The sequence below is a fragment of the Branchiostoma lanceolatum genome, chromosome 4, assembly GCF_035083965.1.
Source record: "Branchiostoma lanceolatum isolate klBraLanc5 chromosome 4, klBraLanc5.hap2, whole genome shotgun sequence".
In the NCBI taxonomy this organism is placed as follows: Eukaryota; Metazoa; Chordata; class Leptocardii; order Amphioxiformes; family Branchiostomatidae; genus Branchiostoma; species Branchiostoma lanceolatum.
In genome coordinates, this window is record NC_089725.1 from 24,474,784 (window position 1) to 24,501,745 (window position 26,962).

General features: G+C 43.5%; 5 protein-coding genes across 9 annotated transcripts in view; 3 read left to right on the forward strand and 2 right to left on the reverse strand.

Annotated features, from left to right (window-relative positions):
• The first annotated feature begins 1,131 nt into the window (after positions 1–1,131).
• Positions 1,132–6,391, forward strand: LOC136431988 (glycerophosphocholine cholinephosphodiesterase ENPP6-like). Its single transcript, XM_066422998.1, has 8 exons — positions 1,132–1,609; positions 2,109–2,288; positions 2,685–2,844; positions 3,342–3,435; positions 4,068–4,256; positions 4,614–4,751; positions 5,117–5,207; positions 5,507–6,391. The coding sequence occupies exons 1-8, from the start codon at positions 1,366–1,368 to the stop codon at positions 5,734–5,736; spliced, it is 1,326 nt and encodes a 441-aa protein (XP_066279095.1). The 5' UTR covers positions 1,132–1,365; the 3' UTR covers positions 5,737–6,391.
• LOC136433590 (cytochrome P450 2U1-like) lies at positions 5,999–9,611 on the reverse strand. Its single transcript, XM_066425941.1, has 4 exons — positions 9,248–9,611; positions 8,750–8,892; positions 7,618–8,434; positions 5,999–7,004 (listed from the first exon to the last, which is right to left on the reverse strand). Exons 1-4 carry the CDS (start codon positions 9,594–9,596, stop codon positions 6,820–6,822), a joined length of 1,494 nt encoding a protein of 497 aa, XP_066282038.1. The 5' UTR covers positions 9,597–9,611; the 3' UTR covers positions 5,999–6,819.
• A 2,012-nt stretch (positions 9,612–11,623) lies between these two features.
• Positions 11,624–14,578, forward strand: LOC136433591 (cytochrome P450 2U1-like). Its single transcript, XM_066425942.1, has 4 exons — positions 11,624–12,006; positions 12,375–12,517; positions 12,706–13,522; positions 13,931–14,578. Exons 1-4 carry the CDS (start codon positions 11,877–11,879, stop codon positions 14,113–14,115), a joined length of 1,275 nt encoding a protein of 424 aa, XP_066282039.1. The 5' UTR covers positions 11,624–11,876; the 3' UTR covers positions 14,116–14,578.
• A 3,113-nt stretch (positions 14,579–17,691) lies between these two features.
• Positions 17,692–20,352, forward strand: LOC136433589 (cytochrome P450 2U1-like). Its single transcript, XM_066425940.1, has 4 exons — positions 17,692–18,112; positions 18,463–18,605; positions 18,915–19,731; positions 19,907–20,352. Exons 1-4 carry the CDS (start codon positions 17,764–17,766, stop codon positions 20,095–20,097), a joined length of 1,500 nt encoding a protein of 499 aa, XP_066282037.1. The 5' UTR covers positions 17,692–17,763; the 3' UTR covers positions 20,098–20,352.
• Positions 20,353–21,073: 721 nt separating this feature from the next.
• LOC136433586 (kin of IRRE-like protein 1) overlaps positions 21,074–26,962 on the reverse strand; it is a 56,005-nt gene continuing 50,116 nt past the window's right edge. For 2 of the 5 annotated variants that reach the window (XM_066425932.1, XM_066425930.1), the window contains exons 8-12: positions 26,455–26,751; positions 25,815–25,925; positions 25,285–25,323; positions 23,444–23,589; positions 21,074–22,962 (exon numbers count right to left, since the gene is read on the reverse strand). In XM_066425932.1, coding sequence (XP_066282029.1) covers positions 22,756–22,962; positions 23,444–23,589; positions 25,285–25,323; positions 25,815–25,925; positions 26,455–26,751 — 800 coding nt within the window. In that variant the 3' untranslated portion in view covers positions 21,074–22,755. The remainder of the gene's footprint in view (positions 22,963–23,443; positions 23,590–25,284; positions 25,324–25,814; positions 25,926–26,454; positions 26,752–26,962) is intronic. The other 3 variants (XM_066425931.1, XM_066425934.1, XM_066425933.1) reach the window with 3 other exon arrangements.

Below are 26,962 nucleotides of genomic sequence, written 5' to 3' on the forward strand. Positions count from 1 at the left end.
CGGTTGGTAGGACGATGCACGCGGCAAACTGAACTCGTCTGTCGGCATACGATACAAGTTCAGGTTCAAAAACAAGAATGCGGTGGTTAGAGTGCGCCCGGGGCAAGCAAGGGCACTGGCCTACCTCACAAATTAATAGGTAATAAATTATTCTTCTCTTATGTGTACAACAGGTCACCGAACGAAGTTCAATGAACTAAGACTAATTGAAAACAGTACATGCACATATGCGAGATCATATCGGCTTTCCAGATAGATGGTATAAAAACTGTAAAGAAATGATAAAAAGAAGTTATTTCGACGTTACTGCATGTACATGTCCCATATAGATTGTCACAATCGTATGTAGGTTTCTCCCATCACCAGCATATGATTCTAGTGCATGTTGTCCATGAGTTACTTTTTCCATCGTTGGAGTGCATATGAATGAAACATGCACTGCTCGACACTCTTACACTCATTTTAATGTCCCGAACATTTGGATTGTTTGAAGCCTGTTGAAAACTCCTTTTCTGCTCTAAAAATCATTCCGTAACCTGACATGAATATGTACTAAGAGCGCATTCTAGCGACTAGTGCGCAAATTGCACCATAAAGAGGCAAGGTACTTGAGGACTTGCTGTCGTGATTTACTAAGCAACAATAACCCATCCCGTTATCTAATTACACACTTAATAAAGTCTGTTTGAGTGAGGCTGTGTCCAATTATGGTGCAATTACACGGCAAAACGCCACGTATGCTTTTATTCCAGGGAGGAAGCCAGCAGTGGTCGAGGAGTGGTTGGGGTTAAATTTGCCACGACCACTCCCAACCTACCCTAGCCTGAGTGTCATCCTGTTTCAGTTCCAGGCTCTACCTTCGCCTCGGGAGTCAAGGAAGCCCCTTGTGGGAGGAGCTTTACTATTTTCACACAGAGAGGCCTCAGCCATGATCTAACTATTACATAGTACACCCCTACCCCTTGGGAGGCCACAAGATTTAGTCACAAGAAATGCACGCTCCTGATTGGCTGACGGAAGACGGTCGGTTTCTAATGTAATCGTCTTTCTCTACATCCCGCCTGGTGTATGGGTGATAAGCAAACAACTAGTGTGAAGCAGTTTTAATAGGTTACGTATTGTGTGGTGTGGTGTGGTGTGGTGTGGTATGAACGGGGCCCGGGGTCTAAGGTGCCAGTCAGTAACATATCTATGGTACAGGCTGTACAGCAACCTCTTCAACTCTCTGCGCACATTCGGCGATCAAGTTTGTATTCATCATACTGATACCGTCATCGCCTAGCGTAGGCAGCGGACTACCGAACTGACTGTGTGTTCTGTTGTACAGAGTTTTAGGCTGATTCGTCCCTGGAACGTCTCGTCGCAATGGCGGTAGTCCATCCTTCGATCGCCCTGCTGTCCATGATCGTTTTCTCTCTCTCCCCGCCTGCATCAGGCGTGCCCAACAGACTGGTGGCTTTCCTCATCGACGGCTTGCGGTGGGACTATCCGTTCAGCGACCCTGAACTTTCCGAGTTCCAAGCCATGGCCAGGGAAGGGGCGCGGGCGAGATACGTCACGCCAGACTTCCCAGTCAAGTCCTATCCAAACTACTACACCATCATGACAGGCAAGTGATCACCTATTGAAGATACAGTTTTGTACTCCGAGTTGACGGAACCCGGCTACCTACCAGTAAGTCAATCCTACCATTGTCGGCTGTCAATCCTACCAGTGTCGGCTCACACGTATGTAAGATATACATACACAAACACATACACACACCAACACACCACACCACACACACCACACACACACCACAAACACACACACACACACACACACACACACACACACACACACACACACACACACACACAAACACACGTACACACCACACACACGCTCACACCACACACACACACCACACACACACAAACACACCACACACACACACACACACAAACACACACCACACACACACAGTCCAGTTTGTGTCATGCTATTTGTGCTCAATGCCAGATTTGTAACGTCTAAGACTGGCGGTAAAGTCATGGTCAGTATTAAACACTGTCCAAACGAGCAAAACACATTGATCATCACCTCTGATGTTCATTCTTTTGTTTCAGGTCTGCACACGGAAAGTCACGGCATGACGGGAAACTACATGCATGACGTCATGCGCAACACCTCATTCCTGTTGGGTTATAACCCGGAGTCGTATGAACCGTACTGGTGGGAGGGCGCCGAGCCAATCTGGATCACCGCCACTAAACAGGAAAGGAAGGTCAACATGTACTACTGGCCAAGTAAGCAGGTTGTCCCTCCTTTTCTCTATCTATCCATCCATCCATCCATCATTCCCTCCATTCTTACACTCCCCTCTGAATCATTCAGTCTCTTCCTGTTTATCTTCTAAAGTATGAATAAACAGAGTAACATCAAATAGTAAAATAAGCAATGCAACTGTAAGGTTCTGCAATTCTTTACATTTTCACGGTGGGTTTACGGTCGCGGGTTTTAATTTCACTGTGACCTTTTTCTCCTTACCGTGAAAGTTGGCAGCTTTGCTACAAGAAAAGTATTCATATCACACACAGACACACTCATCAAAACACTCCGCGAGAAATACAACGTTAGAGGAGTTGAAAACTTTTCGGCGCGTAACCAACCATTTTCACACAATATGCTTATGTTTGGAATAGCATGTGAAGTTCCCATCTTCAACACCTTGCCAAACAAGTGTGAGCCGTACGCGGGTTACCCGACCTATAACAACATCACCGACAGTATAGACGAGATAGTCCAACTCTTCAGTGAACGAGCTGTCGACATGGCCTTCGTCTACTTCGAAGATGTCGACCGGTATGTTGTCAAATTCGGCATACAAATAACGTTAGTAATATCATGTAGTTTATAGTTGTTTTGTGCTGGCATGTCGTACTTTCGCGTAGATATCAGTAATATGTAAACGTATCCTTGCCTTTTGTAGCACGGAGTTCAACATCATCTTTATTGCATATACATAAAAAAACACATGTAAAAACAACTCACAATATGAAACAGTCCAAAGACAGCTAGACCGGCCCCTTAATCAGATCAGTAAAATCTGGAGGGCACGGTAAAAATGATGTGCATCAGACATATGTATTGCACATCTTTACGTACATTGCACAGTAGTCATTAACAGCAGGTACATGTTGTTTCTGTTGGTTACTACTATTACAGGTAATGTAAGTTCATTTCATCGGCTGTAAAACAGCCCAGACGGGGCTTCCCAAATGTAATTTAATCTAATCTAATGTAATCTAATCTAAAATGCGATGTAATCTACTACATGAGATGATGGAATTTCCGCACAGGCTCGGTCATGCCCATGGGGTAGAGTCCCAGCAGCGACTGGAGGCAACTCGTGACGTCAGCCGCTTCCTGGAATATCTCAGGGAGAATCTCGGCGTAAGTGACGTCATCGCAACCTACATGTAGCAGAGATAACGACTGGGAAACGTTACCATCCTCCGTAGTGATCCTTGGCTAGCCCCCTTTTTGCGAAAAAAAACGGAGAGCAAGTGTTAAATACGGAGGACGGTACTCAGGCTGTAGTGATATAAATAGTCAATCACTCATATCAAAGACGTGATAATGAAAGACCTCTATTGCACATTTATGCTTAACAAGCTAAGTACAGGTCATGGTTATAAGCAAAGGAATAGCATGGCATAGATATCACATTTTGGTACTCATAACCTATTATCAAAGTCTACAATTCGAATTGACCAAAAGAGCCTCTGCTTGAATATAAACTGAAGTAACACTTACTATTGTTGTTGTTGTTCGTTGTTCACCTTGTAGTGGAAACTTGCTGTTTCTGTAGCAGGGCATTCTTACAGGGTGGGGTTACTAGCCCTTCCCCCTTTAACGTGCTCGAGGCACCTCCTCGAACGCGGAGCCCCCATTTTACGTCCCATCCGATTGACGGGTGCAGCCCCAACCAAGATGACCCGGATAGTATTACATCTATTGCTATAGTTAGCAGTTTTTAGAATTATTAAAATGTAGTGTTTGAGGATGTATCATTCGTGTTGTAGAGAACTGGTCAGTCTGACGATGTGAATGTCGTGGTGATGTCCGATCACGGCATGGCCACGGTTGAGTACGGTCCCAGCGGCGGTTACGTAAGGCTCAGCAGCTTCATAGACCACAACGACCTGGACAACCCCGTCTTCTACGAGACTTCCTACGTCAGCATGTGGCCAAAGGAGGGGCGTTTGGACAAGGTAAGACTATTCCCACGGCTCTGTAGCATTTCTTTGTGAGCGATTTGTCCTGTCCTTGGTGCTGAATACCACTCACATAAGTTTGCGTGCTGTGCTAAAAATACCGGGACAAAACCGTGCCTCGCACACACAGTGGCTTTATATTCACTATTATCAAGTTTTAGGTATACAGCTTGTTATTATTATTATATCAACAACATAAAAAGCAATGGAGATGGAAGATGCACAAGAAGATTAAAATGGGAATGTGTTAACGGCTGAAGGAAATCCAACAGTAACTACACAAACCTAACACAATCTACTATCCCTCATGGTATTCCACCACATGACAAAGTTGTAACATTATGTATTTTACAGGTGTATGCAGATCTTCAACGAGTTCCTCATTCCGTAGCTTACAAAAAGGAGGACATACCAGAGGGTTGGCACTACAAGAACGGAAAGTACGTTCCGCCGCTTCTGCTGGTGACGGCCTTCCCGTATCTTGTTCTCAAGGCAGGTATTTCCAATGGTTGGGCTGTTTCCACTTAATCAAGCATGTTTTCCTCCATGTCCTGTAAGTTTGTACACAGTGCACGACAATCTTATTTGAAGTATTAAAAGACTACCCTACATCATTTTCCCCCGCAGAGCCATCCCGCGTCCGTTATAAACAGTAAGCCCGGGTGTACACGAAGGGCACGGGACGGCTCTGCGTGGGAGAATGCCTTACATTCTATACAAGCTAACGTTAGTAGGAAAAGCATAAGGGGAGCACTTTTTTGTCTGGATCTGATCTCAATCTCCAAGCAGATATGTTACTCCGGTCTATCTTCCCTGAGATATGGTTTTAAGGTTCTGAGAGGTTTTATGTGTCACAGGACAGTGTGGTGACGTCACGCCGGATCGGTTCCCACGCCTGGGACAACGCCCTGATGGACATGAAGGGAGTCTTCATGGCAGTGGGACCAGGTAGGACATGTCGACCACAGCCCGGTTTGTGTATCGTGCTATCCCATAATGATACATATTAAGATTCCGACAATCCCGATGATGATGCCCGTTTTGAAGACTGTGAAAAGTTGCATCTATCATCCTAATATTGGTCTATGGACGCGCCTTCTGTCAAAGTTATTGACTGCCCCATAAACGAATAGAAAAAAAGAACAGTATGAATTTGTAGCTAATCTTTCAATTTTTTCATTAAATGACTAACCGATTAGTTTTGTTGCTTTTGCTATTGAAAAATGAAAAAAAAAATTATCCCCAAGACTTTAGGGCCGGCTTCGTGGGCGATTCCATCCACCAGGTGGACATCTATCAAATGATGTGTGAGATAACTGGCGTCTCCCCCCGGCCACACAATGGTTCCGTCCTGAGGATCCACGGCCTTCTCAACGATCCCATAGATGTCAGCGGTGGCGTCCGAACAACCTTCCAGATCACGTGGGCAACAGCCGCTGTCTTTGCTATTTCCTTCTTGTTAAGAAACTCATATTGACATACGGGTGCCTTTGTAGCTAGCGATATCGGACTATTTACTGACGTGAAGAGGGGTCCTTTCAATCAGATAATGTGTGCCATCTAAAATACTATGTAGTTTGAATTGTTCTTTCATCATTATAATTTGTGATTTGTGTTGCTGCACTATGTTGTGTACAGACGTCAGCAATTCTTACCTATAATATGTGTACATCGATAGATTGAAGAAATTAACGAAATAACGGCGTTATTAACGAAATATTACAATGTAGATGAAGATCCACGTTCGTTAAATCTTTATTGATGACTCATTTTGTTGGGAAAACTAGACAAGTAGAACAATGCTAGTATCTCCATCGCTTTTCATTTTAAGTCATATGCTGTTGATGATGATAATGATAATAATAACAAGCCGTATACCTAAAACTTAATAAGAGTGAATACAAAGCCACCGATTGTGCGAGGCACGGTTTTGTCCCGGTGTTTTTAGCACAGCACGTAAACCTGTGTGAGTGGTATTCAGCACCAAGGAAAGGACAAGTCGCTCACAGAGAAATGGTTTAGAAATAGAATCAACATCGTGTCAATCTGTAATACTAGGGGAGACTAAGATCTTTTGTTTGATCAATGGGTTATAGAGTACTATTTTAGCCTTGCCATAAAGATTGAAGTTCGCTCTAGCGCATACGTCTCTGTTGTGTACAGACATTTACAACGAAATTACGTCACGTATGAGACTACATAAGAATCCACTTAACATACATGCTAAAATCAAAGTCATCAAAAAAGATTTAGAACTTAGACAAAACGTCTAGTACTGATAACCATAGAATATATTTATTTTGCTATCATCAATCCGAGAAGTTTTTCCTGGCATTCTGTACCCGACTATCAGTTTGTTGATTCTTCTTTGTTTATCTGCTAGTTTTTGAAGGTAGTGCATTTGTACTGTTCCATCCGAGGATATCATAATCGATAGTTAAGTTTGTATTGGCATGATAATGCATGCAATGCACACGTGAATATAATGTGTATCACAACAAGAATGTCCATTTTTTTCATCAGCTACGGAGTTACGCGCTTATCATCCATGTCATCGCTTCTACTTCTTGCGATAGACGGCCTGTATCTTGTACGGTCTGGGAAGAAGAGTGGCTCCGATCTCTCCAGCCATATCTGGCTCAGGCGCGCCCTCTGGCAGTTTGAATGTGAACTGCTGCAGCAGGGACGTGAGGAACAGGAACAGTTCCATCTTGGCCAGCTGCTCGCCGAGGCAAATTCTTCTTCCTGTGTAGGGACAGAGTGATAACATATCAGATCCAATTGCAAGAGGAGAAACTCTAGCTTTGGATGAATTCGACAGCGATATAGCAATGCACATTTTTTCCTCAATGCCCAGAAAGTCCCCATGTAATAGGAGAACCCGAAAGAAAAAGCCCACAGCACCCACCCGAATCCAAAAAATAAATGTATCCTACTAACGTTACATCTTGTTTTATGGATAATGCTTGTGCATCATTTCTGGAGGTACTGGACATGACTCAACGTTACTTAACACGGCAACTGAGAGTTTTTGGCTGCCCTATAATGTTGGTATTATATAATTGCAGAATGTGTCCCCTGTAATTGTGAAGAAAAACCCTCAACATGCACTGCACGAAATGGCCTCGTATCCCGGCGTATACGATCAGGGATTCCTCCGGAAATATTCCATATCCCGGTGCGGATTTAGCGTATCCGTTAGTTATATATACGCTAAATCCGCACCGGGATATGGAATATTTCCGGAGGAATCCCGTTACGTATACGCCGGGATACGAGGCCATTTCGTGCAGTGATGCCTTGGGTTGTTAAAAGGTACCATATTTCACTACTGCCTGTCTGACAACACTTAGCTTACCTGTGGAGAACGGCATGAAGGCCTCTGGGACCTTGACCCTCCCGTTGTCGTCCAGGAACCTGCTGGGGTCGAACGTGTCCGGGTGGGACCAGTAGGCAGGGTCCATGTGGACGGACCACAGGTTAACCCACACCTGGGTGTGTGCAGGGATGTCGTACCCCTGCAGGCCGGTAGGGGACGAGGTGCAATGGGGCACGGACAGGGGAACCGTGGTGCGGATCCGCTGACTCTCCAGGATGGTCGCTTCTGTGAAGGGCAGCTCCTCACGTCTGGAGTAAGGCGGGATTTCATCACGTCCTACCACGGTATCCAGCTCCTCTTGGACTTTCCGCTGCCACGAAGGGTTGAGCGCGAGGTAGAGCAGTGCCCAGCACAAGGTCGTCGTCGTCGTTTCTGTACCTGCATCGAAGAACTCTGACGCAATGTGACGGATGGTGACTTCTGTAACAAACGTCTCGCTTCCATTCTTCTGCTCTATCTCTAGCAGGCACACATCAATAAGATCGCGTATGTTGCTGGGATCGAATGTCTCCTTGTGTTCTTCAATAAACTTTCCATACCACTGCCCGGACTTACGGTCGATTTCCATCCATTCCCTGAACATGCCACGGAACCCAGGGACGTGTCTCAGAGCTGGGTAAAAGTTCAGCGGTTGTGCGTCTAGAAATAACTGGAAGGTGCGATCGACTCTCTCAATCTCATCTTTAAAATCTGGATCGTCAGGTTCAAACCGTCTTCCAAGTACGATGGAGGCGATGACGTTGCAGACAGCGATCTGAATGATGCGGCTGACTTGGAAGGGTCTCCCATCCTTGTCCTAAACATGGTACAGAACACTAGTGCTTAACAAAAATCCGTACGTACGCTACATGACAGAGATCTTTGTGGGAACTAACTTAAGCCAGGTACGGGTAGGGGGAGGTGTTTGAGGCTTTCATTAATGCTATTTCTAGTTTGACGAATGTCTGAACTGCGCTGGTTTCTAATTGATACATGTATGTACTTCACCCAATATGTACGCTTAAAGTGAAGATAAAAAAGAACATTCGCAACAGAGTCAGAAGGGAATTACTGTCGTGAACACAAAAACGTCAGTGTAAAAAATATATTTTGATTCGCGTTAAATTCTCACCTCAAAACATTTAACAAGCACCATACATTCATGTCGGATGATTGATTCCAACTTCTCCTTCCCAACACCAAGGTGGCGTAGAGCGGACAGACCAAAGCGCCGAAAACTCTTCCATTTGTTGCCGTATTTTGCCATGATTAAGCCTGTAGCAGAATAACAGTCAGTTAGTTTATTGTTATATATTGCATGGTCTCAACAGCCGTCAGAAGCCCTGTAGCTATCAGAAAACCTACACTTAATCGCTGGAAAAAAACGTCCGACCCGACGGGCAACTGCAACGGAGGGTAAATCTGATAAATCTAATCTATTCTCCTTGACCAACTCCCATGCCTCGTGGCTGTAAGAACGATTGTAGAGAACTTACCTCCATGTTGTGATTATAGTACTTTGTACCCATGTGTAATGAGGTCAGTGCCCGAGTTTCATGTCGGCATAGATCGCATATTGACGTACAGAATCACAAATGTGCGTTGTAAATTTGATCAGCGTAACATTTACCTTCCTTGCAGTCACAGACATCGGTCAGCAACAGAGAAGGTCTGTCCGAGAAGTGCGCGGCCTTCATGACCAGGGCTTCCTTGATGGCGGCACACCCGTTCACAACCACCACGTCCTGAGGACCCATCCGCAGACTGAACACGTCTCCGTACTGGCGGCGCCACGCCGTCAGCTGCAGGTGGGGCTCCCGGGTCAGGGACAGCAGGTTCCCCAAGAACGGCAGCCCAGGGGGGCTGGGGGGAAACTTGTCTGGACGGCCGCGGCGTCCCGTCCATGTCCGGAGACAGAAGAGCGACAGAAGGAACGAACAGACCAAAACAAGACCCGTGGTCAGGTCGACTGACTCCATTGTAAAGCTTTACGTTATAAGTTGAACGTTTGCTTCTTGATATTACCTTAGAGTTAGACTCGACGCCAGCACAGCAGTCATGAGGAAAACAGGTCAAAGTTGAAAAATCGAAATGACCTTTGCTCTATTTGTAGATCTTTGTATGCGCGCCGAGTGACACAAACATGCATGATCATGCATGCTACGTTACAGCCTTGGTCACATTTATTTGTTGCAGGGTCTAACAAATCTAGTTGCAGCATGGTCTTTCGAGCGCCACGGACGTTCGATGAACTCTATAGCTACCGACCGCAACCGCGTTTACGAGCGAAGTGAAAGAAACGTAAAGCTTGACAATGGAGCAATGGAGCTTGACATTTCCTTTTTTCTCTGTTAATGTTTCTTTTGTGCGAATAGAATAAACAAAAGAATATCTACGACATCTGCTGCATGTGTTGTGGAGGACTTACGTCATGCATGACGTAATCTTATTGTAAATGACTGTGCACAACAAAGACGTATGTCCTAATAAGAACAAACTACCATATTTCGAGAAAGGCTGAAGGGCTATTTTATCTACCCCATTGATCAAACAAAAGATCTTAGTCCGTCCTAGTGTTACAGATTGACACGATGTTGATTCTATTTCTAAACCATTTCTCTGTGAGCGACTTGTCCTGTCCCTGGTGCTGAATACCACTCACACAGATTTACGTGCTGTGCTAAAAACACAGGCTTTATCTTCACTCTTATACTTTAAGCTCTAGGTACGCACAGCGAGTTATTAACAACAGACATATTTGAAAGTAATGAAAATATCAATATTGTGCAAAGCGTTCCATCAACTTTCCATAAAAAAATTCATATAAAATTGACGAACTCGGCATTTTATCTAGGATTTGATTAATAACACCTTAGTTTATACTGTCGATTTCCATCCACTGACTTGGCTGAATCACTGACATTTGTAAATGACATAATACAGCAACACAAAGCAAAAGCTAAGTTGTAAAGAAATCCCTCTCAAGTCCGTAGACAGAAGGCGAACGACAATCAGACATGACTCGTGGTCAGGTAGTCAAGCGTTGTCAAGCGTTTTCATTCAGACAGCACGTAGTTACCGATTAGCCTTGAGGTTAGAATGCCCCACCTGGTCATAGAGAAATATAAGACAGATATAACGTTAAGAGTGGCCTTATGTAAATCTGTTACGCACGTGCGCGTCACGGCCACTTGGATAGGAAAAGGTTACGGCCAGTGGAGTTCATCGGTCGTCCCTGACTATGGAAAGGTTGGGGTCTGACAGGCCCTACCGCTGTTAATTTTTGTTAGACACTGCACCAAATGACTGTGAGGTACCTGCCATTCATACTTTGAACTTTATGCACTAATGGCACGTGTGCGAATACAGTATTACATGAAATGGTACATGAGAAGAAACCAAATAGTAATAATTATGGTTTGCTTAATCCAAGTATAATAGCGAAGATAACCATCAAACATAAAGCATAGTGAAAGATCGTAGTGTTCAATTTCTCATTTAAAAAAAGACGCCATCAAACTGACCTGTTGTCCGATTTTTTCGGGGCAAACCCGTTGCTCCTAAAATTAACCAAGGGAATTTGGTATCAATTTAAAGCTGAAGATATGAACTATCACACTGTGGAAATAGCTAATTGGATCTAGGTACACTGTAAAAAAGTCGTGCACAAATAAAGTGACCAAAAATTGCTTGGTGTTTCGAAAGCCACAGCGTTTGCTGTCATTTTGAAATGCGCAAAGTAGCTTAATGGTTGTATTGGACACATCCTGTAGATTTGAGAAAGTATAAACATTATGTAGGTCTGAGGTCTTTTCGCTGCACGACAGTGAGTCTACACCCATGCAACGGGGTCAAATAGTGACGTGGCGAATGCCGTATCTTAGAGTCTAGAGATTATCGCATTCTGCGGTTTGACAGGGAGCGGCTGGCTATTAAGAAAAAAAACCAATTGTCGAAGGTCATCTGTTGTTCGACCTGTTTTTCTGCCATGATCGACGATCGAGTCGAAGCTAGTAAAGAAACGTAACGCTTGACAATGGAGTCAGTCGACCTGACCACGGGTCTTGTCTTGGTCTGTTCGTTCCTTCTGTCGCTCGTCTGTCTCCGGACATGGGCGGGACGCCGCGGCCGTCCCGACAAGTTTCCCCCCAGCCCACCCTGGGCTGCCGTTCTTGGGGAACCTGCTGTCCCTGACCCGGGAGCCCCACCTGCAGCTGACGGCGTGGCGGCGCCAGTACGGAGACGTGTTCAGTCTGCGGATGGGTCCTCAGGACGTGGTGGTTGTGAACGGGTGTGTCGCCATCAAGGAGGCCCTGGTCATGAAGGGCGCGCACTTCTCGGATAGACCCGCGCTGTTCCTCACGGTTGAAGCTGCTTCACTCAGCAAAGGTACGTATTCTGGTCTTGGCTTTTCTGTCTTCTTCCACGGCTACCAATGCCCGCCCAAACATAACCGCGATGACAGCATTTTCCTAGTCTCCAAGCAGATCTACGGGAGACCCACCCATAGATCCGCTTGGAGATTAGAATTTACCCCAAACGGAGACAGTTGTTGCTGAAAGTATAGAAAGATTCTATACGATGTGCATAATCCTATCTGCTGAATACTTGTTGGTTATAGAGTTTTGAGTAAGAACATATTCGTACGGCGCTTTATGTAGCATTTACACACAAAAGAAAATGTTTCTATAATCAAAGAGGAATGAAACGGTTTCCGTCTTTTGCAGTTGTGTGTATCATGGCTTCTTGTTTTACAGGAATCATCATGCGAAAGTATGGCGATGACTGGAAACGTTTCCGACGGTTCGGTCTCTCCAGTCTTCGCCACTTTGGTATGGGCAAGAAAACACTCGAGCCAAGCATTCAACAGGAATGCCGCCGACTTTGCCAGTCCTTTAAGGTAAGTCCATATCTGAATGTGGCACGGTTGCCATAGGAACAGGCTGATCGCAACACAACAGTGTACTAAAAATCTAACAAGTGGCAAAAGTTTTCTTGTCTTTTAATCGGGAATATTGCTTTAAGGAATTAACTAGAGAGAATACATAACCGTACATCTCACTGACAGGGCTCCTTTTTTCTCTTTAGGATATGGATGGAGAGCCTTTCGATCCCAGTCGCTTCCTTCAAATTGCCGTCGGCAATGTCATTGCTGCCATTGCACTTGGAAGGCGGTTTGAGCCGGATGATCACGATTTTCATGAAGAATTAAAGAGGGTTGATCTGGGCTTCAAGCTGTTTCTTCAGGCCCAGATTCTGAACTTTTATCCAACTCTGAGATATGTCCCTGGCGTTCGTGGCTTGTTAAATAAGTGGAGAGAAGTGTATTTCGATTCAAAACGGTGGTTTCAAAAGATTATCGATGACCACAAGGAGACCTTCGACCCTTCCAAGATCCGCGACATAACTGACATGTGCCTGCTGGAACTGCACCAAAGCAAGGGAGGTAAAATCTTCTTGAAGGAGGAAAACACATGGCACATCTTAGGGGATTTTCTTGCGGCAGGTACAGAAACGACGGCGACGACTCTCTCCTGGCCACTGCTCTACCTCGCGCTCAACCCTGCTTGGCAGCGGAAAGTCCAAGAGGAGCTGGATACCGTGGTAGGACGTGATGAAATCCCGCCTTACTCCAGACGTGAGGAGCTGCCCTTCACAGAAGCGACCATCCTGGAGAGTCAGCGGATCCGCACCGTGCTTCCCCTGTCCGTGCCCCACTGCACCTCGTCCCCGACCAGCCTACAGGGGTACGACATCCCTGCACACACCCAGGTGTGGGTTAACCTGTGGTCCGTCCACATGGACCCTGCCTACTGGTCCCACCCGGACACGTTCGACCCCAGCAGGTTCCTGGACGACAACGGGAGGGTCAAGGTCCCAGAGGCCTTCATGCCGTTCTCCACAGGTAAGTGTTGTCAGACAAGCAGTAGTGAAATGGTACGCCTCAGCAAACGTGTCAATGGTGTGTCGTCACAATTACTGTTGGTGAAACCATTCTGCAATAATAAAATACCCAAATGCTTAGAAAGTTGGTAACGTTATATCACGTCTGATATCCCAGAAAACGATTCACAAGCAGCTAATTCCGTAGAAGAAATTCTGCAGGAGCTTAGATTTTTCCTTGTCTTGGATCTGAAGACATGTACTGTAACGTTGGCCTTCTGTATGTATGGGTCGGACAGGTACTGTGGGCCTTCTGTATAGGGTCTTTCTGGACTAAGAGGAAGAAAACTTTCATGTATTGCTACATCGTTGCAGAATCAACACAATGCTAGTCTCCCCTTTGTAGCTGATATGTTATCACTCTTTCCAGGGAGAAGAATTTGCCTCGGCGAGCAGCTGGCCAAGATGGAGCTGTTCCTGTTCCTCGCGTCCCTACTGCAGCAGTTCACCTTTAAACTGCCAGAGGGCGCGCCTAAACCAGATATGTCCGGAGTGATCGGAGCCACTATCTCTCCCAGGCCGTACAAGATACAGGCGGTTTATCGCAAGGCGTAGAAGCGATGACACGGATAATTAGCGTGCATCTCAGAGGTTGATCATATGATGGATACTTTGTATACTCTATAATCATCAGTATCGTAATTTGGATTATTCTGTTTATAGTGCTGAGTTTGAACTACATAGTATCAAATAAGTTTTCATACGTTACGTTATGCATGATTGATTGTATATCATTACTTTGCAACCCACTGCATTTTTTGTAAGAGAGTATGATTAGACCTATGTTGTTTTTTAATCTGAGAAATATTTCAGTTCTATCAATCTTTATTAAGTTATTATGTTATATTTCCTAGTCTTGTAATATTTTTCGTCATTATTAACTATTGATTGCTTACAGGAGGAGAACTGAGCCTTGTAGGCTTTCTTCTCTCATTCTGTACTTTGTTTTTTTCAATCCATTTCCTTATTTCGCTGTAAATGTTTCTTTTCTGCGAATAAAATAAAATAAACAAGACCATAGCACGTCCAGGTCAAAAGATACAAAAACGGAAGTTCTGCTGCAGTACCAAGGTCACATACCAGGGGGCCCAAAATCGACCTTGACTTTCGGTTTCCCAACACCCGCCCACATACCAAATATCATCGAAATCCATCAAGAGGTTCTTGAGTTATGCTGACTAGAGTAGTGCGGAAACACAAACAGACAGACAAACAAACAGACAGACAGACAGACAGAGACACCCAAAACAATATCTCCATTTTTCATGGAGATAACAAACAAACAAACACCTACGTTATTCGTAACGTCGTCTCGTTGTAAATAGTTGTGCACAACAAAGACCTTCGCCGTAGTAAAAAGAAACTACCATATTCAGGGCAAGGCTGGAGGGCTATTTTCTCTACCCTATTGATCAAACTGTAGGGATCACATCCAGTATCCAGTCTAGATCAGGAACAGACCATTCAACATCACATAAAAGATCGTAGTCTATCCTACTTGTACAGATTGATACGATGTTGATTTTGTTTCTAAATAATTTCTTTGTGAGTGACTTGTCCTGTCCTTGGTGCTGAATACCACTCACACGGGTTTGCGTGCTGTGCTAAAAAAGACGTTTTCCTCACTCTTATACTTAGAATACTAGGTACACACATCAACAACATAAGTCATATTTGAAAGTAATGAATATATTAATATTGTGCAAAGTGTTTCATCAACTTTCCATTAAAAAATCAAAATCAAATTGACAAAGTCGGAATTTTATCTAGTACTTGATTAATTACACCTTAAGTTATACTGTCGCATGATTTGCCTCTACTTACTTTGTTGCATAAAAGTAAGAATCACTGACATTCGTAAATACTAGTAACATGATACAGCAACACAAAGTAACAGCTAAGTTGTAAAGAAATCCCTCTCACGTCCGGAGACAGAGGACGAGCGACAAAAGGAACGAATAGATCAAGACAAGACCCGTGGTCAGGTCGACAGACCCGATTGTCAAGCGTTACGTTTCTTTCAGACAGCACACAGTTGCTAATTAGCCTTGAAGTTCGAGAAACAGAGAAGCAGAGGACAGATGTATTACGCACGTGAGCGTGTGTGATATGATACGTCACGGTCACTTGGCTCATAGAGGGTAACGGCCAGTAGAGTTCATCGGTCGTCCGTGACTATGGAAAGGTTGGTGTTCGACAGGCTCTGCCGCTGTAAATTTTTGATAGACAGTGTACCAAATGACTGTGACGTAGGTGCGATTCATACTCATTTATTGGTTTTTGGCTGTTCAGCACACACAGCCAGGGCTGCACAACTAGCCTGTTGCTATTACCAAGGAGGTTAAATAGAGATCTATGTAACCTTCTTGCTATTACCAAGGAGGTTTTATATAAAACCTCCTTGCTATTACAAAGGGCTAGCCCGATACGCGCCGTTTTGAGTATCAAGACAAGGTCACGGAAAAAGTTAATAGGGCAGTCAAAATAGGTCAGATCAAGCATACAAATGTGACTCTGATACCGTGACAAGTTCACCAATCTCCTACAGTGCTTCAGAGGAATCAGACTTTTGTGAGAAACGAGATTTTTTGAGTCAAACTTGACCTATTTTTCGCTGGTTTCGCCATTGTTTCAACCCCAAATACGCACTTTATGGGGGTTTCGCGGCACCCGTTATAGGGTTACGGGACCACTGTCTTATCCGATATATACAAATATAACTACTTAACAAGCTGCAAATGTCTTCACATTAATTGAGCAACATTCTCACAAGGGGGCAGCTGTAGATATACGGAGAGTGCTGTAGATATATGAAGGAAAAACCTGTAGATTTGGGGAGAAGACTGGAGAATGAAAGAGACGCATGGAGAAAGCTGGAAACAGATGGAGAAAGCTGGAGAATGATGGACAAAGCTGTAGAATTTGGGAGAATACTGGAGGATGCATGATAGAGAACCATGGAGAAAGCTGAAGAATGAAGGATAAACCTGTAGTTTTTGGGAGAATACTGGAGAATGATAGATGGAACCATGGAGAAGGTAGGAGTGAAGGAAAAACCTGTAGATTTTAGGAAAATCGCAGAGCTAGAGAATGATAGAGACTGGAGACAGGCGGAGAGAGCTTTTTCTTCATTCTGCAGCGTTCTCCGTCTGTCTCAAGCTTTCTCCATTTTTTCTCCATGATTCTCCCGAAATCTACAGGTCTTTCCTTCATTCTGCAGCTTTCTCCCTCTGTCTCCAGCTTATTCCTCCATTCTGCAGCACTCTTCGTATATATATAGCTGCCCCCTTCTGAGAATGTTGCTCAATAAATGTGCAGCTTTTCAAGTAGTTATATTTGCATATATCGGATAAGACAGCGATCCCGTAACCGGGTGCCGCGAAACCCCCATTTGGTGCGTATTTGGGGTTGAAAACTATGGCGAAACCATAGAAAATCCGGTGGAAAATTGGTCAAATTTGACTCGAAAAATCTCATTTCTCACAAATGTCTGATTCCTCCGATGCACTGTAGAAGATTAGTCAACTCGTCACGATAACGGAGACACCTTTATATGCTTGATCTGACCTATTTTGACTGCACTATTGATTTTTTTTCCGTGACCATGTCTTGATGCTCAAAACGGCGCGTATCAGCCCTGCTGATAAAGACATACGTGGTCGCAGAACACAGTAGTTCGGGTACGAAGTAGTGCGTCGCATTGCTAGAAAAGGCCGTAGTTTTTTTTCTGTGCACGTTAGCGAGGCTGAAACTGTGGTGAATGGCAGAGGAATACGTCAGTTTTGAGACAGTACGAGTTTGATTACGATGTTTGTTCGGTCGGGTTGGATTCGCGCCTGGATATTGTTACCGCCCGACTACTGTAAGTCGCCTGCAGTACGGTGACCTCCGCTGAGGTCATATCAAAGTGGCTTTAAAAAGAGAACAAGCCGGCAAATTTAATCTCATGTTGCAGATATTTTGTAGATTGAACCTTGAAGTCAAGCATATAAAAATCTGGTTCCCTAATTGTGCACCTTTCTATAAATTTTCAAGCGTCGAAGCATCTCACCTTGGGATCCTTAACTATGGAGAAATACTGTGGTCTGCAACCATGTGTCACATGACGCGCAAATAAATGTCAAAGGTCATTTGTTGTTGGACTTGGACTTGTTTTTCTCCGAGGATCGAGTCGAAGTCAGTAAAGAAACGTAACGCTCTACAATGGAGTTTGTAGACCTGACCACGGGTCTTGTCTTGGTCTGTTCGTTCCTTCTGTCGCTCCTCTGTCTCCGGACATGGGCAGGACACCACGGCCGTCCCGACAAGTTTCCCCCCAGCCCCCCTGGGCTGCCGTTCTTGGGGAACCTGCTGTCCCTGACCCGGGAGCCCCACCTGCAGCTGACGGCGTGGCGCCGCCAGTACGGAGACGTGTTCAGTCTGCGGATGGGTCCTCAGGACGTGGTGGTTGTGAACGGGTGTGCCGCCATCAAGGAGGCCCTGGTCATGAAGGGCGCGCACTTCTCGGATAGACCCGCGCTGTTCCTCACGGAAGCTGCTTCAGCCAGCAAAGGTAACCTGTTCTTCGCTTTTCTATCCTCCTCTGCGGCTACCAATCGCAATACCTGCTCAACGCTGACCGCAATAACATGGCACTTGAACACAATCAGTTGTTGGTGAAAAAGCAGCTGAAGGAATAGCAATATTTCATGCTGCATGATCATATCTGCTGAACTTGTTGGTCATGGAGTTTTGGGTGAGAACATGTTCGTAAGGCACTTTATCCTTTATGTAGTATTTACACACAAGAGAAAAAAGATTTCTCAAAATCAATCAAAGAGGAATGAAAAGGTGTTTGTCTTTCATTTGAACAACAAAAGAATGTCAGTTGTTTGTGTCATGGCTTCTTGTTTTACACTACAGGAATCATCATGCGAAAGTATGGTGATGACTGGAAGAGCTTCCGACGGTTCGGTCTCTCCAGTCTTCGCCACTTTGGTGTCGGCAAGAAAACACTCGAGCCAAGCATTCAGCAAGAATGCCGCCGACTTAACCAGAGCTTTAAGGTAAATAACTCATTATCTGAACATGGTACCGTTGGATAGATAATGTTTATACATAGCCTGGGTACCATCCTACGTTGTTACCGCTGGCTCAGTCTCTTTGCATATACGCGTCGAGAGCAACTGAAAGATTGAGCCATGGGTAACAACGGATAGGATGGTACCCAGGCTAGTTTATACCAGAGACAGCAGTGTGCCCAAATCAAGTGGTAACAGTTACTTGAGCTGACAATCGGGAATAATTACCTTAAGGAATTAAGTGAAAGAATAGAAGATTGTACATCTCACTGACGGGACCACTTTCTTTTAAAGGATTTGGACGGAGAGCCTTTCGACGCTAGTCGCTTCCTTCAAATCGCCACTGGCAATGTCATCTCTGCTATTGGACTAGGAAGGCGGTTTGAGCCGGATGATCACGACTATCAGGAACAATTAAAAAGAACTGATGTCGCCTTCAAGCTCTTTCTTCAGGCCCAGATTCTGAACTTTTATCCAACTCTAAGATATGTCCCTGGCGTTCGTGGCTTGTTAAATAAGTGGAGAGAGGTGTATTTCGCTTCAAAACAGTGGTTTTTAAAGATAATTGACGACCACAAGGAGACATTCGACCCCTCCGAGATCCGCGACATAACTGACATGTGTCTTCTGGAACTGCAACAAAGCAAGGGAAGTAAAACTTTCTTGAAGGAGGAAAACACATGGCACATCGTAGGAGATTTCCTAGCGGCAGGTACAGAAACGTCGGCGACGACTCTCTCCTGGGCACTGCTCTACCTGGCGCTCAACCCTGCGTGGCAGCGGAAAGTCCAAGAGGAGCTGGATACCGTGGTAGGAAGTGATGAAATCCCGCCTTACTCCAGACGTGAGGAGCTGCCCTACACAGAGGCGACCATCCTGGAGAGTCAGCGGATCCGCACCACGGTTCCCCTGTCCGTGCCCCACTGCACCTCGTCCCCGACCAGCCTACAGGGGTACGACATCCCTGCACACACCCAGGTGTGGGTTAACCTGTGGTCCGTCCACATGGACCCTGCCTACTGGTCCCACCCGGACACGTTCGACCCCAGCAGGTTCCTGGACGACAACGGGAGGGTCAAGGTCCCAGAGGCCTTCATGCCGTTCTCCACAGGTAAGTGTTGTCATACTCATACTGTGACATGCAAACAATACTTAATTGTTACATTATAAACATTGCATTTCTTCAGTTCCTGTTATAGAATATTGAACCGTATTTTTATACGGCTTGTCGCTGTCATGATCACCAACGGTTTCTAACCACTTCGATATGTTGCTCCCTCTCACAGGAAGAAGAATTTGCCTAGGCGAGCAGCTGGCCAAGATGGAGCTTTTCCTGTTCCTCACGTCCCTACTGCAGCAGTTCACATTCAAACTGCCAGAGGGCGCACCTGAGCCAGATTTGTCTGGAGACATTGGCATCACCCTTCTGCCCAAACCCTTCAAGCTGCAGGCCATTTCCCGCAAGTCTTCAATGTGACCTTGAAGAAGAAACTGATGAGGAAATAAATTGACTGATGGAAAATTAATCAACTTTCTCTTCTTATAATGGACGTTATGCTTAAAAGTAAAGAAGACAACAATTGTTAAACAAGATTGGCAACATAAAAAGATGTTGCCATGGCGACGGTGGTCTCTGTTAACGTTTTCGTTTTTAACCCACATGCAAATAAGGACCTCGCATAAGCGGCATAAATCATATCAGTCGATCACCTTCTCTACCAAAATAACACAAGTTGTCCAATGTATGAAAATCTTGTTTTCACAAAAAAAGATATGGTACCATTTCCTCATAAATTATGTAAATGAGGCCCTCTATGCAAGATTTGCATAATTGGCATATAATTATGTAAATCGTCACTTAAGCTATCTACACACCAAAAATTATGATGATCCGTCATCCCCTTCTTGCGTTATTCTCTTTCAAAGTTTGAATCAAAATCAGCTCCTGCAGTTCCAAACAAAGCCGCTAGGGGGTCCAAATCTACAGGACATATTTTCCTAACAAAGAGCTATCCACCACTTAAAAATCATGACTATAGCATGTTCAGAAGACGAGATTTGAAAAGTGAAAGTTCCCCTGCAGTACCATAGAAAGTCGCTAGGGGGCCCAAAATCCAATCATTACAAGGTCTCCCACAGACCTACCCACCTACAAAATATGAAGACAATACATCCAGGCATTCTTGAGTTATCATCCCATGGACTTTCACATTCCTGTACAATTCCTAGAATTCTTGCAATCTGCACACAATATAGTAAACATTTGGCTCGCCCCTGAGGCGTCGCCAAAAATTACAAGAGAATGCTAATGTTGGTGTTTCTACTGTGCCTCCAACTCAACAATTCCAAGGTCATTTAAGACTTCTTCTTTTAGATGTCCATCCTTTTCATGTCATATCTTTAGTTGCAAAATGAGAAGAGTTTGCCTGATTTATACAAATACAAACATACAGTTGAGAGCATTATATTGCTTTATTGACAACAATGCAAAGACACATACTGTGTAACACACAGAACAAGTAATGTACAGATATGGTGATTGATAAATAAAAGGCTTTCAAAGCCAAATATCAAGAAAGTTTTAAAATACATGTCGTCAAAAGTGTTAATAGAGACATCCCAAATGTGGGCCTTGTTAAAATACTCCTATCACTATCCTATTTCCTACAGCCTCTCTCTATTTGTAAGCTTTCATGCAGAGCACCTGAATATAATAAATTTGTAAGAATGAAGCTCAAGTCACAATACTGAAGTTGTTAGTTATTTACAAAATGCATTTACATAAGTATAAAAGTAAATTTGCTCCTCAGGACATGGTTAAGACGCTATTTTCTGTACAAAGCTATAATCCATGTAATGCTTACAATAAGCATAATCATAATAATAAGGCAGTGTCTACGAGTCTGACATATATTGATATAATGTCAAATTAAGTACAATTGCCGCAGGACAACAAACTGCTGTCACAGTTCTCTTTAACCTACTTTGCTAAAACATCGCAAACTATTGGTACAACATATTTACAGACTGAAGTACATGCTGTGTCATAGTTGGCAATTTGATCAACTTATCGCCCGTCTTTCTTACTTTCATGGTGTAAGTGCCACTGCAGGATGCATATAAAATTATGATTAACAAACTGCAGTCATCATGTATGGATTTATCTAAGTTTTTTTACTACCCTATCTACTGCATGACTTCCACTGTTGATTTCCTTTTGATGTATTTTTGGGATCTAATCTGCTTTAAAATAATATTTCTTGTAATTCATTTATGTGCTCTTGTCATTTAAGTGAACATAAGAAACAAGGAAACATATCAAAATGCATTCTTCATAATGTACAGCAACTATATATCAAATCCAGCTTATCATATACATTGTATATATCTATCTATCTGCCACTGGAAAGATGATAAGCTGCCAATGTCTTTAAACGTTATTAAACTGTCAGGTGCAGTTGTATTCACTCTTTAGCAGTTGAGCTGAGTAGCTCTGATACATTTTATTTCACTATACATCAACTTGTACATTTAAGAAGAGAAAATGTATACCTGAATGGTGGGTTAACAGTACTACAAGGTTTTACAAGGTCTATAGTAAATCGACATCACAGTAGCACTGTACTCGTATCTATCTATCTAGTACAGTGTCAGATAATGTCAATGTAACGACTCATTTACTAATGACAATGTTGTGTAATAAGACAGCCAGTACATGTCACATATCACTCTCTTATTGGACAAGCCTTTCCATTGCAACAGTTAAATGAGATACATTTTAAAGGAAATCTACTTTGTTCAAGTATCAAAACTATAAAAGTTGGTGTTGGCTGCCTGTCAGTACAGAATGAAAGATACAGAGGAATAACAGCACTCTGGCAGCCAGACTACAGCTACAATTGTTGAAGCTTTTGCATTGGCTCCACACCACAGAAAATAAAGGAGACATGTGAGTCTCAGTATATGTGGCTTGTCTAAGACAGACCGAAACATACCATGTCAGAGAATTCATACATGAATCTTAGCTACAAGGTTACATAACTACTGTGACCAGACACCTTTATGTTTGACTTCGTTTTTCCCCTCGTTTTTCACCAACAGCTAAGAATACAGAAACCCCCCACTGACAATGTTTCTATACATGAGTCATCATTCTAGGTTTTTTCTGTGCCTCTGATGCTCGTGAGGCACGGGATGCTATGCTGGCCCGCTCATAGGAGTGCTCGCTAACTGCAGGGTAGCTGGAGTAGTTGTTGTATGGGTTGCTGTACAGGTTTCCATTCTTGTAGTCCTGGTAGGTTCCACCAGGGGGAGTCCATGGGGGAGGTGCACCAAGGCTGGTCTGGAAAGGGGAAGAGTACAAGTTGATAAACTTGTATCTTCATGTACATCAATGAGCTACTGTAACACCACCACTGTTCCACTAGAGGCTACAACTGATGAGCCACCAAATATAAGACGGATCACTAATTTCATAAAGACAGAACTAATTTCATAAAGAACATTTTTTCTTTCTTTCCTGATTTGAGCATTTATATGTTTGTCTCCTTGTAAGTCTTCTGTAGGAAGCTGCTACCAATCAAGTAGCCTTTGTAATGTCTTGCAACATTTTGAATAAATACATGTACAAAAGAAACCTAGGCTCTTCGTCACCATCAAAAAAGCAAATCAACACTGACTACATGACTATGGCTAGTATATGCAAAAAAATCATGAAAATTCAAAATTCATCCAGTTGCTTGAGTAACTGTATCTTACGGTATTACCTGAATGTCTAAGTCTCTAACCTACAACGTATGGCAAGTATAGTAATAAAGCCCCACCTTGGAGGAGTAGTCCCTATCGTCATAGTCAGCTGTGATGTAGTACTTTCTCTGTGGAGGAGGAGGGGGAACCTTATCCTTGGCTGCCTCATGGTCCCTGTGGATAATCTCTACCTTCTCCTTGGGCGGGGTCTCCTGTCCGTCTGCTTAGGACATAAAAAGACATGGTTACAATCAATACACACATCACTGAACTGACACACACACACTAAGGTTTGAAGCTCAGCAAGGATTTCTGATTTGCGGTATGGAGTCTCGTAGTAGTTGCTAATTCATTTCTATCAACTGATACATGATGCTTCTTGAGATTATATACTACAAAGACTGGGTAAAGTCACATTTCCATCGGAACATTCTTCCTTTAAAACCCAGTTCTTGCCAATGTGTACACAACATAGCAGGGCCCTACGGTATTCTGTTGCACACTGTATAGAAGTCCTCTGGCATTAAACAGAAGCAACTAATGAGACCACACATAGAACAACTATCAACAAGGACACATGCATTTATAATTGCCAAACCTACCATGTCATCTGTTGTGACAGGCTTGTAAAAAAAGAGAGAGTAGAAGGAGAATAGGAAGAAACACAAGATGTTCACAAAGCTATCCCTGGTCTATTTCTACCCTCTACCAGTTTTCCCCTTCATTCCAATCCCTGTCTCTTTAACGTATTAAAACGTTACTTGTATGTGTACCTTCTGGCCTTGCCTGGGTGCCATACTTGTTATTTTACTGCGGCTCCCTTACCAACTACATGTAAGGGGGGATATGGAAGCCCTCTGTAAACAGAGATGGCACCCAGGCTACTTCTGGCCAAGAATGTCCCATTGTAAATCACTGTTAAATTGCATGGGCTGCCCATTCCTACTTAAACAATTATGTAGTACAGCTCAAAACCTTAAGAACTAGGAAGGAAGAAATGCTGTTAAGTAGTATCAACAGACAATGGGGTTGAAATTATCCTCGACTTGTATCTGTATCGTGTAAATATGTTAATGCAAGAGGTATGTTGTATAATAGACAATGGACAAGTAAGAAGTTCATCTAATCTTCTTAGAATGATATTGTTTGGTGCATGTTTCTCTGACACATATTTTCAGTTAAATGCTCATCTTAATAGTTACTGCTTTCCTCAAATCAAAATTGTCCTTTTCATAACTATCATAAAAATAATTTCAACCCCAGATTCACATTATCTGTTGTCACCACTACAGCAGCCTCAGAAGTGTGAGGTAGCGAAGAAGTCTAAGAGTTCCTAAAGAGAGAAAAATATCACAATGAAGAGAGAGAGAAAATAATCCTGGAAGAAGAATACTGTTGGTAAAGAAAGGAAGAAGGACAGTGTTGCAATAATAAGATGTGTTAGTTCTTGTTTGAGGGTAGATGGTTTAGAACATGTCGAAAAACACTGAAGTTCATCGTGGAATTATGATTTTGTCGGCTACAGCATGGTGGTCAGGCATGGTGGTCAGACTTTTGAATGCATATTTTTAAGGAAAAAGGACTTTTTAGAAAAGGTGCGAGTACACCAAGACCACAGTGAAGGTAAAAATGGATATCTATGAAAGCAAATGGATGTGGGGTTTTGTAAGCTCAATTCCAACTTTTATGAGAAAATCTTACATTGCAAATTTATCAGTAGGTGTGTCAAGCTGATGGACCTATGTTTTACAAGGCATTCTGGAACTTTTTTTTTTGGAGTTTGGGACAAAAATGCAAGAGTCAAATATTACTTTCACACATTTCCACCTTGAACAAACTGTGAAAAGACGAGGAGAAAGCAAGACTACAGGCCAGCAAGAGTTGTGCAGCTAACAAAGGGAAAATCAGGAATGCTGACCTCGAACTTCCAAGCGTGTAATGGACTCATTGCTGGCACCTGTGGGATGATGGGGGCAGGTGAACATATGTTAATACACTGGAGTGGGGGTGGACAATAACATGGGCACACTGGAACATACAACAAGTGGGTACACAATGTGTACAATCAACGTGTTAAAATGTTATTCAGGGGAGAGAAACCCATGGTATTACACACCATTCCTAATGATTATAAACCTTCTATATAGGGCTGTCTCCAGGACAAAAAAATTGTGAAAATGAATTTTTTTCAAGCTTGAAATTACAGATTTAACAGCGAAAAGTCCCAACATGGGCTCCCCTATACTGGGACAGCTGGAGACAGCCCTGCTTCCATATCTACTGTAATAACATGAACAGAGGGGAGGAGTCAAAGTTACATGGACACTACTACCTCATTCTTAAGTTCACTTTTCCACGTACATGTAGACAACAGTACAAATGTGTCCCAAATCTTTGCACACTCAAGGACCATCTGCCAGCAAAGACAGTTAACAGGGGTGAACTCACCTTGCTTCTTTCTTCGCCTGTGACAGAACACAAAGACCAGCAGGACGATCACCAGGATCAGCACCAGCCCTGCAACTGCACCTCCCACAATAGCTGCCAGGGGGAGTGGCTCTACAATAGAAGATCAGTCAGAATGTTATGAAGTCAGAATCTAACACAGCCAGTCCAAAATTGTTCAGTAGCAAAACTCAAGGAGAATCATTGTAGAAAACATGAATACATATTTGACAGTACAAATCCTTTAAGAATATGAACTGACTAGTTATCAAAAGATGTCTAAATGGAAAATTTTGTTCGCTTTTGAATCTTTACTTGTAAATCTTTACAGGAGCTGACTCAGCTCATGCTTGTCACAATTTGTGATTCTTAGACTGTTATTCACATTGTCCACTTTCAGTATTACTTATATCACAGTTACATCCTATATACTCTTATACATGTTATGTTATTAAAACTGATATCAAGATGCATGGCATTCCTACATCTTCAGGTTTAGAACATCAATACCTAACTTCAAGGTAAGGCACCAGTGTACTGTAAGATAGATAAAGGACATCTTTTGAACACTAACACTTATGTATCAGCATGTTCACTCAAGGTCAAGAGAATAACCTTCAGACATAACCCGTGGGCTGTGTACCTTTTGGTCTCAGTGTGATAATCTTGGACGTCAACCCTAGTCTGTTCCACACCGTGCAGTTGTAATCAGCAAAATCAGCAGCCTGCACTTTAGAGACTGTGAGCACACTTAGCCTCCCCCCATGCACATCTCGCTGTTCTGCTGTGAAGCGGCCCTCAGTGCCGGTATCCAGCATAATACCATTCCATGTCCATGCCATGCGGGAGGGAGGGGGGCTGTTGGAGGACAGGCACTCGATTTGACCTTCAGCACCACTGGAGGCATACTGCACTTCAAAACTGGAGATTATCGGAGGGCCTAAGGGGGAGCAAAGGGAAGGCACACTTTAATGCAAGGCAACTGTGACAAAACATACATACCTTGACAGACAAGTCCAGAGGCTGCCATGACAGGACATGACACAAGACCACCAGCAATGGGTGGGAAAGACACAGGATAACAATGAGTTAAAGTAACAGCTACATGAACAATACAGTGCATGTATGGTTATAAAAATATCATTGATAAA

Bases quoted from the DNA above. Each gene is read 5' to 3' on its own strand.
- LOC136431988 (XM_066422998.1), top strand. From the start codon at position 1,366: ATGGCGGTAGTCCATCCTTCGATCGCCCTGCTGTCCATGATCGTTTTC. The intron at 4,257-4,613 runs GTAAGACTATTC...TGTATTTTACAG, and splicing joins AGGAGGGGCGTTTGGACAAG to GTGTATGCAGATCTTCAACG. The intron at 5,208-5,506 runs GTAGGACATGTC...ATTATCCCCAAG, and splicing joins CTTCATGGCAGTGGGACCAG to ACTTTAGGGCCGGCTTCGTG.
- LOC136433590 (XM_066425941.1), bottom strand. From the start codon at position 9,596: ATGGAGTCAGTCGACCTGACCACGGGTCTTGTTTTGGTCTGTTCGTTC. The intron at 8,435-8,749 runs GTGAGAATTTAA...TACCATGTTTAG, and splicing joins TGCTTGTTAAATGTTTTGAG to GACAAGGATGGGAGACCCTT. The intron at 7,005-7,617 runs GTAAGCTAAGTG...GTCCCTACACAG, and splicing joins CTTCATGCCGTTCTCCACAG to GAAGAAGAATTTGCCTCGGC.
- LOC136433591 (XM_066425942.1), top strand. From the start codon at position 11,877: ATGGGTCCTCAGGACGTGGTGGTTGTGAACGGGTGTGTCGCCATCAAG. The intron at 12,007-12,374 runs GTACGTATTCTG...CTTGTTTTACAG, and splicing joins AGCTGCTTCACTCAGCAAAG to GAATCATCATGCGAAAGTAT. The intron at 13,523-13,930 runs GTAAGTGTTGTC...CACTCTTTCCAG, and splicing joins CTTCATGCCGTTCTCCACAG to GGAGAAGAATTTGCCTCGGC.
- LOC136433589 (XM_066425940.1), top strand. From the start codon at position 17,764: ATGGAGTTTGTAGACCTGACCACGGGTCTTGTCTTGGTCTGTTCGTTC. The intron at 18,113-18,462 runs GTAACCTGTTCT...TTTACACTACAG, and splicing joins AGCTGCTTCAGCCAGCAAAG to GAATCATCATGCGAAAGTAT. The intron at 19,732-19,906 runs GTAAGTGTTGTC...TCCCTCTCACAG, and splicing joins CTTCATGCCGTTCTCCACAG to GAAGAAGAATTTGCCTAGGC.